Source organism: Apus apus, chromosome Z (assembly GCF_020740795.1).
Source record: "Apus apus isolate bApuApu2 chromosome Z, bApuApu2.pri.cur, whole genome shotgun sequence".
Classification (NCBI taxonomy): Eukaryota; Metazoa; Chordata; class Aves; order Apodiformes; family Apodidae; genus Apus; species Apus apus.
Genome location: NC_067312.1, coordinates 3,832,379 through 3,849,016, shown reverse-complemented (window position 1 = coordinate 3,849,016; position 16,638 = coordinate 3,832,379). Strand labels below are relative to the sequence as shown.

Genomic DNA, 16,638 nt, shown 5'->3' with positions numbered 1-16,638 from the left:
TCTTATTTTTTTAAAGGAATATGGCAACAACGGAAGAACACCTGGACACAGAAGAAGTCAAAGCTGAGAACCGAGAGCATAACGAGGACTTCTTGAGCAGGAAATCTGTGGATATTGGCAGCAGGATCAGGGCTGCTGAGGTGGGTGGAAGGAATGTTCTGAGAAGATGTTGTGAGGGGCCTGCACTGTCATGGTTGGTTGGGCCCAATCTTGTAGTTACAGGGACATCCAGGAGCTTCCTAAACTCGGGCACTGCTGGGCTAACAGGACTGGTTGTCTAACAGGACAATTTGTTACTCTCCTGGGGTTGTTCCTGCTACCTTCCTGATCTCTCCCCAGGACATCCTGGGATAGTGCCAAGACATGTCTCTTCTTTCGCTGAGACCTGAAGTAGCTTGGCCTCCCTTGTGCTTCTTGTCAGGTCCTGTCACAGAAGAGTGCACAGACAGCACCAGCAGGGCAGCTGGTTCACACTGAGGTGCTTTGTGTGTCAACATCCAGAATCGGGCATTTCTTTGAAATGTGGGAATGATGAAACACAAAAGCCCAAAGCTGTCGTGTCTTCTCCTTCCCCTTTGCTACCTGATGAAGGGCACATGAATGCTTGAATTAACACTTGGCTGCTGCCCAGGACCTTGACAAGCAGGAGATGCAAACGTGGCCGCACAGTTGGCAACACTGGACTGAGAAGCATCTTCCCAGCATTGCCTTGTGCTTTTCTGCCACTAGTTCTGGATGCCAGTTCTAGCACCAACTGACTTCATCTACCTGCAGCAGCTGTGGTTCAAATGGCAGATGTTTCTGTGGTTGCCAAACTGCATTCTTGTGTGCCTGTTTAGACCGAAAGCCAAGGAAAGGGCCAAACCTTTCTCCTCCCTCTGAAGTGGTGTGGTCAGTTCCCAACCAGCTCTCTCCTGTGTGCAGGAGCAGATCACTGCTACAGGATTGGACCGGTCGCTGACACATGAGGCCCTCATGAGCCTGTCTGAGGTAGGTCTTCTGGCAGCAGAGGGATGCTTCTGCAGGGGCACAGACCAGGCTGGTTTGTTGGGTGGTTGCAGGAAATGCACTTTGCTCTGTGGTTACCTGAGCCAGTGTCTTCTGAGCAAAGGCAGGAAGTCTAGTGAAGCCCAAATGCTGAGCCACCAAAGGCTGCTGTTTTTCTGTCGTGTCTTTACACAGAACATTTTTGGCTGTATTATAAGCCCAGCAGGAAAATCTGTTAAAAGAAAAGGCCCCTTTCTGGAGTCGCAAGCTACAGATTCTCCAGCTTTGTGCTGAAGCATGTGCACACATGGAACATTCCTTGGTGGTGTTCCCTCTGCACTCACCCCATTTCAGTATGATTTGCTGTTCCTGTGATGAGAGCTTAGTCTTTCTCCCCAGGCACTTTGCTGGCTTTTCCAGCACGTTAGTGTAACTGCAGAGTGACAAGGGGCTTCCTGGTGTTCATGCTGTCGATCTCCTGAACGGGCACTGGGTGGCGAAGCTGACATGGCCCAGGGTTTCAGAAGAGAGCTCAGCCAGAGGAATTCCTGCTGGGATTTTACATACACAAAACCACAGCAACCCAGGAAAAATTAATCGATGCCTCTGTGTAAAAATAACTGACTGATAACTGGAGGAAAAGCAGGTCTTGAGTTTCCCTTGGGTTTTAATGAAAGTTCTGACCAACGTTTGTGAGTTCTGAAATGCTGTAGGTAATTGTGGATCTCTTGAACCGATTGACTTGCCTTCTACAAGTAAGTCTGTAGAATATAATCTGTCTTGTTCTCTTGGCAGAAAGTGGCTGGACTGCAGCAAGAAACTGCCTCTTTGCAGAAGAAACTGGAGTCTTACCTAAATTTACCTCCTGTAATTCTTTTTTCCACCGTTGTAGTGTATTTGCCATCAGATGAATTTGAAGAGATTGAGAATGTAAAAGCTATTGTTGTGATGGTTTCGGTGGACAGGTAGATGTCCTGCAGGTCTTAATGGTGTGAACAGGAGGCTGCACATGTTGATTAGTCAGAGCCAGGCAATGAAGTAAGTATGTTTGCCAGGCAAAATGTGTTTAAACAACATGCACAGATTGACTGGGTGAGCTCAGTGTGAAGGTGAGCTAGCCTGGAATTAGAGAAGGGAACAGGGAATCAAATACAACTCCTTAGTATAACAACTTACTTTGAGACTTAGCAGCTTCTTAGCTCGACATGTCCTCAGGCTGTCAATATGGTGTCAACCTTGTGCAGAGTTTAGAGCTTGAAGCCAGACTTTCATGATTATGACACAGCAGCCAAAGGTAGGGGTTGTCCCCTAAACTAGTGCTTGAGCTTGTGTGAGCACTGGCTGCTCCACCAGTCTCTTTGATTTCTCCTGTGGGTGCTGAGAACTCACCTTGGGCGTGTTTCAAGACCAGGCCCTCGACTGGGAGGTTTGGAAAACTGCTAAAAATGGAGGGGTTTTTTGACTTTAGGCCATGCCAGACTTTTGGAAAACGATGTCTTGAACAAGCTGATCCTAGGCTTTGGATGTTAGTTCATTTTGCATGTGAAGGGTGTGCACAAAACTGATTTTGTTCTCCCCACAGTCCCCTGCTGCACATCATCAGACCCTGGCAATGATGCAGGGACCCTGTTTCCATCTAAAACACTGATTTTTATGCCATTTTCTCTCGTTAGAGTCTCCCCCTTGCACGAGTCAAGATTGAAGAAGTCAAACGAGAGCTGGTAAGCCTTTGTTTTTCATCTTTCACAGGGATTGACATGAGTGTTGTCGTTCCAAAACAAGCTGTATCTACTATTGGTTGGAAGGGGATCTTCCTCAGATCTCCGTGATCTGCAGAGGGAAACTCTGCTCTAGTAAGGCAGAAGCTGCGTGTGGGTAAGAGGAACTGCTGGAGGAATGACACCTCAGCTACCGAGTTGGTTGGATGTGATGGAGTCAGTGGGGATTAGGTCTCTGGATCCCTCTGGATTTGGGCTGCTTCCCCTGCCAGGGGGTTTATTCCCTCAGCTGTGTTGCAGCTTCGTGGTGTCTCCCCCTTCCTTGCTGCTCCTGAGCTGGGAGGGCTCTAGGGCCCATGTTGCATGTTGCAGCTGCCTTGTGGGCTGCCATGAGGACCCTCCCCTATCAAGCCTCCTGCCCCTTTCATCCGTGCTTGTGCCACCTGCAGGGCTGGGTGCTGGGGAACAGCCATGTCCAGCTGTTTGGGAAGCTCATAGGCAGCTGTCCTGAGCGAGCTGGGCCCCATCTGAGCACAGAGCCTGCCTTGGGTTCTTTAGGCCACCTGCTTGTGGCCCACAGGGAAAGCACAGGGTGTTTGTGCTGAGCCTGAGAGCTGAGATCAGAAACCACAGGTCTCGGAGAGGATTTGGAATGTTTGCAGATGGGACTGCTCAGGGTGGTTAAACCACTGGGTTGTGATTCAGAACTACAAGTTGACCTCAGCAGCCTGAGGCTTTGATCAGCCCAGAATGCTCAGCTCTGGAGTGTCCCTGCTCAGCTGGAAGTGTCTGCTACCAGCACACTGGGGCACAGCATAAAGGCAGCTGAGCTTGCTCAGCCCTTCCTTTGGAGGTTTCTCTGCAGCTGTCTACAGAGACTGCTGCTGTTTGCAGCACTGACAGCTTCCAGTTCAATTCTTGGGCTCATCAGCAGTGATAAGATCCCCAGATCTGGTCGTCTGAGCCATGTTTGTCTAACAAGGATGTAAGAAAACTGTTTCATTGTCGCTGATTCTGCTTGTGTTTTCCTTCTGCTAGAGAGTTGTGGAGGCAGTGTTGACCCGAGAAGAGGAGCTAGAGAGCACCCTGGAGGACGCAGGATGATCCAGCTGCTGGGACAGTGAATGTGATGGTGGGTGAAGCTGGAGCTCATCCAGGAGCCAGAGCAGCCAGAGCTCAGCTCCACAGTCGTGGCCCTTGTCCCCTGTGCAAAGGGCTCCCCACTTGGACAGTGTGACAGACGCCTCACTGGGGTTGCCCAAGGACAACACCTGGGGGCTGCCAGGAGGGCTTGGTTTGTGTGTGGCTCCCAAGGAAGCCCCTTCCTGCTCCCCAGGGCACAAGGCAATGTGCCCAGCTGTGGAGTGAGAACTGATTGCAAGTGCCCCAGCACAGGAGCACAGCCAGGCAGGGGAGCCTCAGGGAAGGAAGCGGTGAGCGCAGAGTGCACCACATCAGCTCTTCCTCAGAATGCTCCCGGACCCTGTGGCAGCTGAGCAGGCAGCACCCTCTGCCCGCCTTCCCCAGCCCAGTCACACCCAGACACAGCATTGGTCAAACAGGCCATTTTGTGGCAGCTCTGGAGAGAGGAGAGATCCCGGCAGCAATGGGCTCTGCAGGAGAAGGAGGGCAGTTGCTGTCCAGGTGGCAAGAGGGAGAACACACGTTGGCCTCTTGTCCCAGACGGAGCGACACAGCAGACGAGATGAATGTTCACAGACCAAGGTTTATTGCAAACAGCTCTGGGGTCTAAACCCTTTAAAAGCAACAGCCACCAGCTCAATCGGGTTGTGGGGAAACTGGGATATCAGAACAGGAGGCAGAAGAAACACTGCAAAAGGGACCTTAACAAGAACGTCTATCACTAAGAGGTAAACCAACCCATAAAGTTCTACCATTAAATCCTAGCCACTAACCTACTAAAAGGTCTTATCCTAGAGTTAGAACATTGAGGACTTGCTTAAAAGGATCCTAAAACCTTACACCTAACACTTAACGAGGAAACATTGCTTGATGTCAAACTAACGAACCAAGACAATGAGGGAGGGCCTGTAAAAGCGAGAGGCAAAAAGCAGTTGGAAGATGGCGAGAACCTGAGGCAGGCAGCTGGAGAGATGGACTGTCCTGCTACAGCTCTGCCTAATGAACGTCCTTGAAGACGCCCGCTTTCATCTGCAACCCAAATGTCATCTCGATGAGGAGAGTACTTTGGGAAGGGGAGGTCAGGCGGAGCGTGCAGGAGCGCTTGGAGGCCAGCACCTCTGGCTCATAGTGCCTGAACTGCGGGAATAATTTCCAGCACTCGGCCAGCACCCTGTGAAACCAGAAGTAGGTTCTCTCCAGATCCAGGTAGGGGCCACGGCAGAGGTCGGAGTCCGCGATGCTGGCAGCCCCAAACCTCTGCAGCTCTTCCTCAGGGGAGTGGCGGAAGCAGATCAGGCGCTGTCTGCAGGCGCAGCGCTGCCAAACCCCGATTTTGTAGAAGCCCACGGGCGTCTGCTCCAGGCGGAAGGCTTGTCCGTGGGGTGCCGAGAGGGGAATGAGCACCTTGTAGACACAGCTGCCTGTGCTGCAGCCTTCTGGGGCGTCCAGGATGATGGGTCGCCCCAGCCGTGGCACACAGGTGCGGTGGTACAGTTTCTGGCAGGTGTCCAGAAGTTTGCGCAGCATGTCCTGCACCGCGGCAGGGGAGTCCAGCGAGGCCAGAGGCACCTTCTGCCAGGCTTTGCACACCAGCCTCTTCTGCGGCTTCTTGCTGGGGCTGCCCTCCTTGCTGCTGCTGCTGGCTGGCTGCCTCTTGCTGAGCCGCCCGCAGAGCAGGAGCAGGGCTGCAGCAAGGGCCCAGGACTGCCACTGCTGCAAGGCCCACCAGACAAAGCCGCTCTGCTGCTGGCTCCTCAGATGCAGGGCCTTCTCCTGCCTCTCCACCTCCCGCAGCAGCCGAGCCATCTCCCTCTTCAGCATCTCCTCTCGCTCCCGCATGCGCACGCGCGTCTCCTCATCCAGCCCATCACCCGCTGGCCGTGGGCCCTGGCTGAGGATTAGGGCCCCCAGGGCAAGGAAGAGCAGGGCAGCCATGGTCTGCAGGAGGAGGGAGAGAAGGGCTTCAGTGGGGCTGGCAGGGAGGGCCTGTGCCCCGGCGGGGGCAGCCCCGTGCCCTGCCCAAGGCGCTGCCGCCAGCAGCTGGGCCCTCGGGGCAGGGCCAGAACCCACCCCCCGGGGGCCGCCTTTCTGCCCCGGCCCTGCTCCAGCCCGGCCTCCCCCTGCCTGCGCACTCACCTGGCCAGCTAGCACTGGGGCACAGCTGCTGCTGGCCCTTTTCTAGCTGCCCTCATTGTGATGCCATCGCAGCCACGCCCGCCAACCAGCCCGGCACTGACAGCCCCAAACAACAGACCCCCCCAGACAGGCAGGACGGGGCTCCCAGGGGCTCCCTTTGCAGAGCAGCCACAAGTGTCCCCGAAGCCCCCACCAAACATCCCGTCGGCTGAGCTGAGCCTGGGCTGCTTTGTCCCTGCACATCCCCTCCCGTCAGATGGGACCAGCTCCCTTGGCGCTGGCCTCTCTGCTGCTGGACCAGCCGCTCTGCTCCTGCCTCCTTTCTGACACGCAGGGCCAGGTGACCAGGCCTAGGAGCAGACACTGCCTGCAGAACCTGCTGCTCCTCTCAGAAACTGCAGCTGCTTGCAAGGAACCTCACGGACAAGGAGAATGACTGAAAAGAGCACGGGTTCTATCCTGGCCGAAACCACGACTTTCCACCCCATCTGATCAATGTAATTGGCATCATGTAATTTGCAGATCAGGGGTCCGTCTTTCTACCTCAAGGGTCGTACAGCCTGTTGAGTTCATTGTGTAACCTGCAGGATTCTGAAAACTAAATAAAACGTGTTTTATCTTGATTTTTCCTGTCTTTGCCTAAATGTGGAGAAGTTCAGATTTCAAGTCAAAGCATCACAGAATCCTAGAACGGTTAGGGTTGGAAGAGACCTCCAAGACCATCGAGTTCCAAGTCCCCTGCATGTCAGGGAGACCTCCCGCTAGTCAGGCAGTGCCCCTTTGTACTCTCTGCCACTTTGCTCACCTGCACATCTCTGACTTGAATTGCTTCCAGATAGGCTGAGGAATTTCCAGCTACTATTACACCCATGTCATGCAGGTTAAACCTGTGTTCTAGCTTCATCATGAAGTACTTTTTGTTGGACATTTTCCCCCTTTTATTTGCCAGTAAATCAGTAAAGGGGCACTACAAAACTCTGTGCTTTCTTGTCCCTGAGGACAGCCTTGCTGCTGTGCTGCCTTGAGCCTGAAGAGCCAGAGCCACCCTGTGATTCCAGCCTCAAAGGAATTCCAGGCAGCAGAAGCAGCAGAGGAGATGCACATCCTGCCTAAAGGGATCAGGAAAAGGCAACTGAATCATATTTCAAGATGTAACCAATTGAAGCGCTGCCATTGCTACATCAGTGAAGAAGTACTTGTAAACTGCCTCTCTTTTCTTCCAATTTTGGGGAAAACTAGAATACAGTACCCTTAACACATCCCTCGTGTTGAGTATTGACAGTTTTGGGACTCAGAATAGCAGGCTGCAGGACCACCTTTGTTCCTGCCTAGAAAGGTTGGACCCGGTGAACCTTGAGGCCCCTTCAAACCTGGCATTCATGGCTCTGTGTTGCCACACAATGGGATGGAGTGGGTGATCACTGGAATTTCCTGGGCAATGATGCCGAGAAAGGAGTCAATCGTAGAATTATTTGTCCATATTCCCTCTTCTCTTTGTGCCACTGGGAATGCAAGAGGAGAGAAGCATGACAGGAGAAATTTGTTAAAACCGTTTCAAGCTGAAATGCTGCAACCTGAACACAGTTAGTACACTGAAGCATTATGTACAGTGGTTAGTACACAAACATTCCAAATCCTTTCCGAGACCTGTGGTTTCTTATCTCAGCTCTCCGGCTCATCAGAATCACCCTGTGCTTTCCCTGTGGGCCACAAGCAGGTGGCCTAAAGAACCCAAGGCAGGCTCTGTGCTCAGATGGGGCCCAGCTCGCTCAGGACAGCTGCCTATGAGCTGCCCAAACAGCTGGACATGGCTGTTCCCCAGCACCCAGCCCTGCAGGTGGCACAAGCACGGATGAAAGGGGCAGGAGGCTTGACAGGGGAGGGTCCTCATGGCAGCCCACAAGGCAGCTGCAACATGCAACATGGGCCCTAGAGCCCTCCCAGCTCAGGAGCAGCAAGGAAGGGGGAGACACCACGAAGCTGCAACACAGCTGAGGGAATAAACCCCCTGGCAGGGGAAGCAGACCAAATCCAGAGGGATCCAGAGACCTAATCCCCACTGACCCCATCACACCCAACCGCCTTGGTAGCTGAGGTGTCATTCCTCCAGCAGTTCCTCTTACCCACACGCAGCTTCTGCCTTACTAGAGCAGAGTTTCCCTCTGCAGATCACGGAGATCTGAGGAAGATCCTCTCCCAACCAATAGAAGATACAGCTTGTTTTGGAACGACAGCACTCATGTCAATCCCTGTGAAAGAGGAAAAACAAAGGCTTACCAGCTCTCATTTGACTTCCTCAATCTTGACTCGTGCAAGGGGGAGACTCTACTGAGAGAAAATGGCATAAATATCAGTGTTTTAGCTGGAAACAGGGTCCCTGCATCATTGCGAGTCTCTGATGATGTGCAGCAGGGGAATGTGGGGAGAACAAAATCAGTTTTGTGCACACCCTTCACATGCAAAGGTACTGACATCCAAAGCCTAGGACCAGCTTCGTCTGGGCATCGTTTTCCAAAAGTCTGGCATGGCCTAAAGCCTAAAAAGCTCTTTATTTTTATCAGTTTTCCAAACCTCCCAATCGAGGCCTGGCCTTGAAACACGCCCAAGGTGAGTTCTCAGCACCCACAGGAGAAATCAAAGAGACTGGTGGAGTAGCCAGTGCTCACACAAGTTTAGGGGACAACCCCTACCTTTGGCTGCTGTGTCATAATCATGAAAATCTGGCTTCAGGCTCTAAACTCTGCACAAGGTTGACACCATATTGACAGCCTGAGGACATGTCGAGCTAAGAAGCTGCTAAGTCTCAAAGGAGTTTCTTATACTAAGAAGTTATATTTGATTCCCTGTTCCCTTCTCTAATTCCAGGCTAGCTCACCTTCACACTGAGCTCACCCAGTCAATCTATGCACGTTGTTTAAATACAGTTTGCCTGGCAAACATACTTACTTCATTGCCTGGCTCTGATTAATCGACATGTGCAGCCTCCTCTTCACACCATTAAGGTACTGGTGCTGGCTGTGCCCTCTTCTATGACAGGACCTGACAAGAAGCACAAGGGAGGCCAAGCTACTTCAGGTCTCAGCGAAAGAAGAGACATGTCTTGGCACTATCCCAGGATGTCCTGGGGAGAGATCAGGAAGGTAGCAGGAACAACCCCAGGAGAGTAACAAATTGTCCTGTTAGACAACCAGTCCTGTTAGCCCAGCAGTGCCCGAGTTTAGGAAGCTCCTGGATGTCCCTGTAACTACAAGATTGGGCCCAACCAACCATGACAGTGCAGGCCCCTCACAACATCTTCTCAGAACATTCCTTCCACCCACCTCAGCAGCCCTGATCCTGCTGCCAATATCCACAGATTTCCTGCTCAAGAAGTCCTCGTTATGCTCTCGGTTCTCAGCTTTGACTTCTTGTATGTACAGGTGTTCCTCACTTTTTTATTATCCCTTAAAAAAGACAGAGATACAAAAAAAACAAACTTGACATTCCAAGAAATACCAGAACACAAATACTGCTACCTTAGCTGTGCTCCAGCTAAACCAGGCAACACAACCAACAGCAGAAGGGAGAGTGGAGAAGCACTTGCATTTCCTGACTTGTCAAATTGCCTTTGAGAGAAACTCTCCTCAGTCCCTGAAAATGCAGGTCCCCAGGGCATGACCAGCAGCATTTCAGTCTCCTCCTCTTCCCACGTGGCTCAAAGCTGCTTGCCCCTCCAACTCAGAAGAGCTCCAAGAGCCACGGCCCTGAGCAGCCAGCAACCACTGGGTGCCAAGAGAGATTCTGCTCCTTCCTTGCTGCCAATGCTCAGCACCAACCTGCTGTTCTAAGGCCAGGCTGGGGAGAGGGGCCCAGGAAGAACAGCTCTGGCTCTGCTCCCTGCCAGCTTCCTGGAGGGGAAAGCAACGGCCGCTGGAGGGGAACCCAACGGCCGCTGCACCCGCTGCCGAGAGGCTGCCCCTCCGGAACCACGGGCCTTGGTCCTGCCTGGCCAGACGGGGCCACCGAGCAGCGCTGGGAACGGAGCCTCGGGGACACGCCGGAGGGAGCATCACCGCACACACACACACACACACACACACACACACACACACACACACACACACTTCTTAAGCAGGACTGACCTCGGGCTTCCTCCCTCCTCCCTCCTCCCTTTGGCCCTTCACCCTCTCCCTGAAGAGCACAGCACCTTGTGCATTGCCTCCCTAAAGGACACCTTCTCACTCTACAGACATATATATATATATATATATATATATATATATATACAAACACACCCCTGGTCGCCATTTCCATTTGCATTGTCCCTAAACATCACCCTCGGTTTGTGTCAACCCTTCCTAAACCGGTGAATTCCTGCACTAACCCTTGGTCCTCGAGGCAGTTTCTGAGCATGGGGGGTGATTCTAACTCCCCCCCTAAAACCCGGCCCCGCAGCGGCCGCTCCTCCGAGAGAGGCAGTGCCACGTGTGACCCTGGGGCTCCTTCACAAACCCCTCCACGTCGGGGGGAAGTCGCGGAAGCCCCTGGCAGCCGGGAGCCCCCGGGACCGGCCCGCCACAGCCTGCCCATCAGGACAGCATGGGAAGGGGAACAGTCCTTGCTTCCTTACCAGCGGCTAAACCCATCAGTGCTTCGTCAGCTTTGGCACTGGGAGGTTTTGTCTGTATCGGGAGGCAGCCCCGAGGGGAAGCAGGTAAAAGCCTGCACCAAAAAGGCTGCTTCGTGTCTGAATTCAAGGGAAACAGTGACATCTGAACAGCTTGGGTGTCATTAATTCTATCTTAATTAGTGGTCGTTGCCCCCCCAGTTGCAGGAGGACTGTGGTGGCCCAGGCAGAGGTCCCACAGGGACACACCTGTGTCCAGGTCTCCAGCTGAGAGCCTCAGCCTGTCGTTCTACTGGGGGAGGGCAGAGAGGCTTCTAAGCTTTGAAAAACAAGTTCTTGAACATGGGGGTGGTGGATCATTGGAACAGGTGGTCTCAAGAGGGGGTGAGGGCCCTGTTCCTGGAGACATTCAAGGTCAAGCCTGAGGAGGCTCCGAGCAACCTGGTCTAGTTGGAGATGCCCCTTCCTACTGCAGGGGGTTGGACTAGATGACCTTTAGAGGTCCCTTCCAACCCTTCAGGCCTTCAGATTCTTGCTCGTCCACATAACCTTGTCTGTCGGTCAGCAAAGGCCTCTCTTTCTGTCCCTGTCCCAATTTAATAGGTGTTTGTTGATTCCCCTCCTCCCAACTCAGCCTTTTGTGTCTGAGACTTGACTTTACCTGGACATGCTGCTCAGCTGTGGTGACTTGTGTCCATGCAGGTCTCCACCTGACAAACTTTGTCTCTTCCTGTGTCATCAGTAGCTACCAACAACCAAGATACATGAAAGCCTTGCTTTTAGTGCATTATGAAAATAAGAAAGAAACGCCTCATTTAAAAGCAACCAACTCCACCATCAAATTATTTGCAAACTATAACATCTCAAAATGATACAAAGTTTGTCACAAAGTTACAAAGAAGATAAACCCCAGCCTATAAACCCTTGGAAATTACTATTCAATGAGGTCTTCTTATAAACACTGCTGAGGTCCAAAAACCAAGGGTCATAATGCTTCAGGTGATATATTTTCCAGCTTTAGATTCATCCATATGCACCATCCATGTGCATATTGATGACCTGAACTGAAAAAAGAAACCTCAAACCCCATCCTTAACTTCTGGCTTAGCTGCAACTCAGCAGCCACCTGCCTGCCTGTCATTCTGAGTCCCAAAACTGCCAATACTCGACACGTGTGATGTGTTAAGGGTACTTTAATTCTAGTTATCCCCAAAAAAGGAAGAAAAGGGAGGCAGTTTACAAGTACTTCTTCACTGATGAAGCAATGACAGCGCTTCAATTGGTTACATCTTGAAATACGATTCAGTTGCCTTTTCCTGATCCCTTTAGGCAGGATGTGCATCTCCTCTGCTGCTTCTGCTGCCTGGAATTCCTTTGAGGCTGGAATCACAGGGTGGCTCTGGCTCTTCAGGCTCAAGGCAGCGCAGCAGCAAGGCTGTCCTCAGGGACAAGAAAGCACAGAGTTTTTGTAGTGTCCCTTTACTAATTTACTGGCAAATAAAAGGGGGAAAATGTCCAACAAAAAGTACTTCATGATGAAGCTAGAACACAGGTTTAACCTGCATGACATGGGTGTAATAGTAGCTGGAAATTCCTCAGCCTATCTGGAAGCAATTCAAGTCAGAGATGTGCAGGTGAGCAAAGTGGCAGAGAGTACAAAGGGGCACTGCCTGACTAGCGGGAGGTCTCCCTGACATGCAGGGGACTTGGAACTCGATGGTCTTGGAGGTCTCTTCCAACCCTAACCGTTCTAGGATTCTGTGATGCTTTGACTTGAAATCTGAACTTCTCCACATTTAGGCAAAGACAGGAAAAATCAAGATAAAACACATTTTATTTAGTTTTCAGAATCCTGCAGGTTACACAATGAACTCAACAGGCTGTACGACCCTTGAGGTAGAAAGACGGACCCCTGATCTGCAAATTACATGATGCCAATTACATTGATCAGATGGGGTGGAAAGTCGTGGTTTCGGCCAGGATAGAACCCGTGCTCTTTTCAGTCATTCTCCTTGTCCGTGAGGTTCCTTGCAAGCAGCTGCAGTTTCTGAGAGGAGCAGCAGGTTCTGCAGGCAGTGTCTGCTCCTAGGCCTGGTCACCTGGCCCTGCGTGTCAGAAAGGAGGCAGGAGCAGAGCGGCTGGTCCAGCAGCAGAGAGGCCAGCGCCAAGGGAGCTGGTCCCATCTGACGGGAGGGGATGTGCAGGGACAAAGCAGCCCAGGCTCAGCTCAGCCGACGGGATGTTTGGTGGGGGCTTCGGGGACACTTGTGGCTGCTCTGCAAAGGGAGCCCCTGGGAGCCCCGTCCTGCCTGTCTGGGGGGGTCTGTTGTTTGGGGCTGTCAGTGCCGGGCTGGTTGGCGGGCGTGGCTGCGATGGCATCACAATGAGGGCAGCTAGAAAAGGGCCAGCAGCAGCTGTGCCCCAGTGCTAGCTGGCCAGGTGAGTGCGCAGGCAGGGGGAGGCCGGGCTGGAGCAGGGCCGGGGCAGAAAGGCGGCCCCCGGGGGGTGGGTTCTGGCCCTGCCCCGAGGGCCCAGCTGCTGGCGGCAGCGCCTTGGGCAGGGCACGGGGCTGCCCCCGCCGGGGCACAGGCCCTCCCTGCCAGCCCCACTGAAGCCCTTCTCTCCCTCCTCCTGCAGACCATGGCTGCCCTGCTCTTCCTTGCCCTGGGGGCCCTAATCCTCAGCCAGGGCCCACGGCCAGCGGGTGATGGGCTGGATGAGGAGACGCGCGTGCGCATGCGGGAGCGAGAGGAGATGCTGAAGAGGGAGATGGCTCGGCTGCTGCGGGAGGTGGAGAGGCAGGAGAAGGCCCTGCATCTGAGGAGCCAGCAGCAGAGCGGCTTTGTCTGGTGGGCCTTGCAGCAGTGGCAGTCCTGGGCCCTTGCTGCAGCCCTGCTCCTGCTCTGCGGGCGGCTCAGCAAGAGGCAGCCAGCCAGCAGCAGCAGCAAGGAGGGCAGCCCCAGCAAGAAGCCGCAGAAGAGGCTGGTGTGCAAAGCCTGGCAGAAGGTGCCTCTGGCCTCGCTGGACTCCCCTGCCGCGGTGCAGGACATGCTGCGCAAACTTCTGGACACCTGCCAGAAACTGTACCACCGCACCTGTGTGCCACGGCTGGGGCGACCCATCATCCTGGACGCCCCAGAAGGCTGCAGCACAGGCAGCTGTGTCTACAAGGTGCTCATTCCCCTCTCGGCACCCCACGGACAAGCCTTCCGCCTGGAGCAGACGCCCGTGGGCTTCTACAAAATCGGGGTTTGGCAGCGCTGCGCCTGCAGACAGCGCCTGATCTGCTTCCGCCACTCCCCTGAGGAAGAGCTGCAGAGGTTTGGGGCTGCCAGCATCGCGGACTCCGACCTCTGCCGTGGCCCCTACCTGGATCTGGAGAGAACCTACTTCTGGTTTCACAGGGTGCTGGCCGAGTGCTGGAAATTATTCCCGCAGTTCAGGCACTACGAGCCAGAGGTGCTGGCCTCCAAGCGCTCCTGCACGCTCCGCCTGACCTCCCCTTCCCAAAGTACTCTCCTCATCGAGATGACATTTGGGTTGCAGATGAAAGCGGGCGTCTTCAAGGACGTTCATTAGGCAGAGCCGTAGCAGGACAGTCCATCTCTCCAGCTGCCTGCCTCAGGTTCTCCCCATCTATCAACTGCTTTTTGCCTCTCGGTGTTACAGGCCCTCCCTCATTCTCTTGGTTAGTTAGTTTGACATCAAACAGTATTTCCTTGTTAAGTGTTAGATGTAAGGTTTTAGGATCCTTTTAAGCCAGACCTCAATGTTCTAGGTGAAGGATAAGACTTGTTAGCAGGTTAGTGGCGAGGATTTAATGGTAGAGTTTTATGGGTTGATGTGACTCTTAGTGATAGATTTTCTTCTAAGGTCTCTTTTGCAGTGTTGCTTCAGCCTCCTGTTCTGATATCCCAGTTTCCCCACAGCCTGATTGAGCTGGTGCCTGTTGCTTTTAAAGGGTTTAGACCCCAGAGATGTTTGAAATAAACCTTGTTCTGTGAACATTCATCTCGTCTGCTGTGTCGCTCCGTCTGGGACAAGAGGCCGGTGTGTGTTCTCCCTGTTGCCACCTGGACAGCAACTGCCCTCCTTCTCCTGCAGAGCCCATTGCTGCCAGGAGCTCTCATCTCTCCAGAGCTGCCACAAAATGGCCTGTTTGACCAATGCTGTGTCTGGGTGTGACTGGGCTGGGGAAGGCGGGCAGAGGGTGCTGCCTGCTCAGCTGCCACAGGGTCCGGGAGCATTCTGAGGAAGAGCTGATGTGGTGCACTCTGCGCTCACCGCTTCCTTCCCTGAGGCTCCCCTGCCTGGCTGTGCTCCTGCGCTGGGGCACTTGCAATCAGTTCTCACTCCACAGCTGGGCACATTGCCTTGTGCCCTGGGGAGCAGGAAGGGGCTTCCTTGGGAGCCACACACAAAACAAGCCCTCCTGGGAGTCCCCCGGCATTGTCCTTGGGCAACCCCAGTGAGGCGTCTGTCACACTGTCCAAGTGGGGAGCCCTTTGCACAGGGGACAAGGGCCACGACTGTGGAGCTGAGCTCTGGCTGCTCTGGCTCCTGGATGAGCTCCAGCTTCATCCACCATCACATTCACTGTTCCAGCAGCTGGATCATCCTGCGTCCTGCAGGGTGCTCTCTAGCTCCTCTTCTCGGGTCAACTCTGCCTCCACAACTCTCTAGCAGAAGGAAAACACAAGCAGAATCAGTGACCATGAAACAGTTTTCTTACATCCTTGTTAGACAAACATGGCTCAGACGACCAGATCTGGGGATCTTTTCACTACTAATTAGCCCAAGAATTGAACTGGAAGCTGTCAGTGCTGCAAACAGCAGCAGTCTCTGTAGACAGCTGCAGAGAAACCTCCAAAGGAAGGGCTGAGCAAGCTCAGCTGCCTTTATGCTGTGCCCCAGTGTGCTGGTAGCAGACACTTCCAGCTGAGCAGGGACACTCCAGAGCTGAGCATTCTGGGCTGATCAAAGCCTCAGGCTGCTGAGGTCAACTTGTAGTTCTGAATCAAAACCCAGTGGTTTAACCACCCTGAGCAGTCTCATCTGCAAACATTCCAAATCCTGTCCGAGACCTGTGGTTTCTGATCTCAGCTCTCAGGCTCAGCACAAACACCCTGTGCTTTCCCTGTGGGCCACAAGATGGTGGCCTAAAGAACCCAAGGCAGGCTCTATGCTCAGATGGGGCCCAGCTCGCTCAGGACAGCTGCCTATGAGCTTCCCAAACAGCTGGACATGGCTGTTCCCCAGCACCCAGCCCTGCAGGTGGCACAAGCACGGATGAAAGGGGCAGGAGGCTTGACAGGGGAGGGTCCTCATGGCAGCCCACAAGGCAGCTGCAACATGCAACATGGGCCCTAGAGCCCTCCCAGCTCAGGAGCAGCAAGGAAGGGGGAGACACCACGAAGCTGCAACACAGCTGAGGGAATAAACCCCCTGGCAGGGGAAGCAAACCAAATCCAGAGGGATCCAGAGACCTAATCCCCACTGACCCCATCACACCCAACCACCTTGGTAGCTGAGGTGTCATTCCTCCAGCAGTTCCTCTTACCCACACGCAGCTTCTGCCTTACTAGAGCAGAGTTTCCCTCTGCAGATCACGGAGATCTGAGGAAGATCCTCTCCCAACCAATAGTAGATACAGCTTGTTTTGGAACGACAGCACTCATGTCAATCCCTGTGAAAGATGAAAAACAAAGGCTTACCAGCTCTCGTTTGACTTCTTCAATCTTGACTCGTGCAAGGGGGAGACTCTAATGAGAGAAAATGGCATAAATATCAGTGTTTCAGCTGGCAACAGGGTCCCTGCATCATTGCGAGTCTCTGTTGATGTGCAGCAGGGGAATGTGGGGAGAACAAAATCAGTTTTGTGCACACCCTTCACATGCAAAAGGTACTGACATCCAAAGCTTAGGACCACCTTGGTTTGGGCATTGTTTTCCAAAAGTCTGGCATGGCCTAAAGCCTAAAAAGCTCTTTATTTTTAGCAGTTTTCCAGACCTCCCAATCGAGGCCTTGCCTTGAAACACATCCAAGGTG

General features: G+C 53.3%; 2 protein-coding genes across 3 annotated transcripts in view; both read left to right on the top strand.

Moving 5' to 3' along the window:
* The first annotated feature begins 20 nt into the window (after nucleotides 1–20).
* LOC127395574 (HAUS augmin-like complex subunit 1) lies at nucleotides 21–3,809 on the top strand. The gene is made up of 5 exons (XM_051642715.1): nucleotides 21–140; nucleotides 925–990; nucleotides 1,783–1,854; nucleotides 2,661–2,708; nucleotides 3,744–3,809. The coding sequence occupies exons 1-5, from the start codon at nucleotides 21–23 to the stop codon at nucleotides 3,807–3,809; spliced, it is 372 nt and encodes a 123-aa protein (XP_051498675.1).
* A 9,145-nt stretch (nucleotides 3,810–12,954) lies between these two features.
* Nucleotides 12,955–16,638, top strand: part of LOC127395940 (inositol 1,4,5-trisphosphate receptor-interacting protein-like 1) — a 149,317-nt gene continuing 145,633 nt past the window's right edge. The window contains exons 1-2 of one of the 2 annotated variants that reach the window (XM_051643441.1): nucleotides 12,955–13,029; nucleotides 13,228–14,260. In XM_051643441.1, the coding sequence (XP_051499401.1) occupies nucleotides 13,231–14,169 (939 nt within the window). In that variant the 5' untranslated portion in view covers nucleotides 12,955–13,029; nucleotides 13,228–13,230 and the 3' untranslated portion in view covers nucleotides 14,170–14,260. Of the gene's footprint in view, nucleotides 13,030–13,112; nucleotides 14,261–16,638 lie in introns of those variants that run through there. The other variant, XM_051643440.1, reaches the window with a different exon arrangement.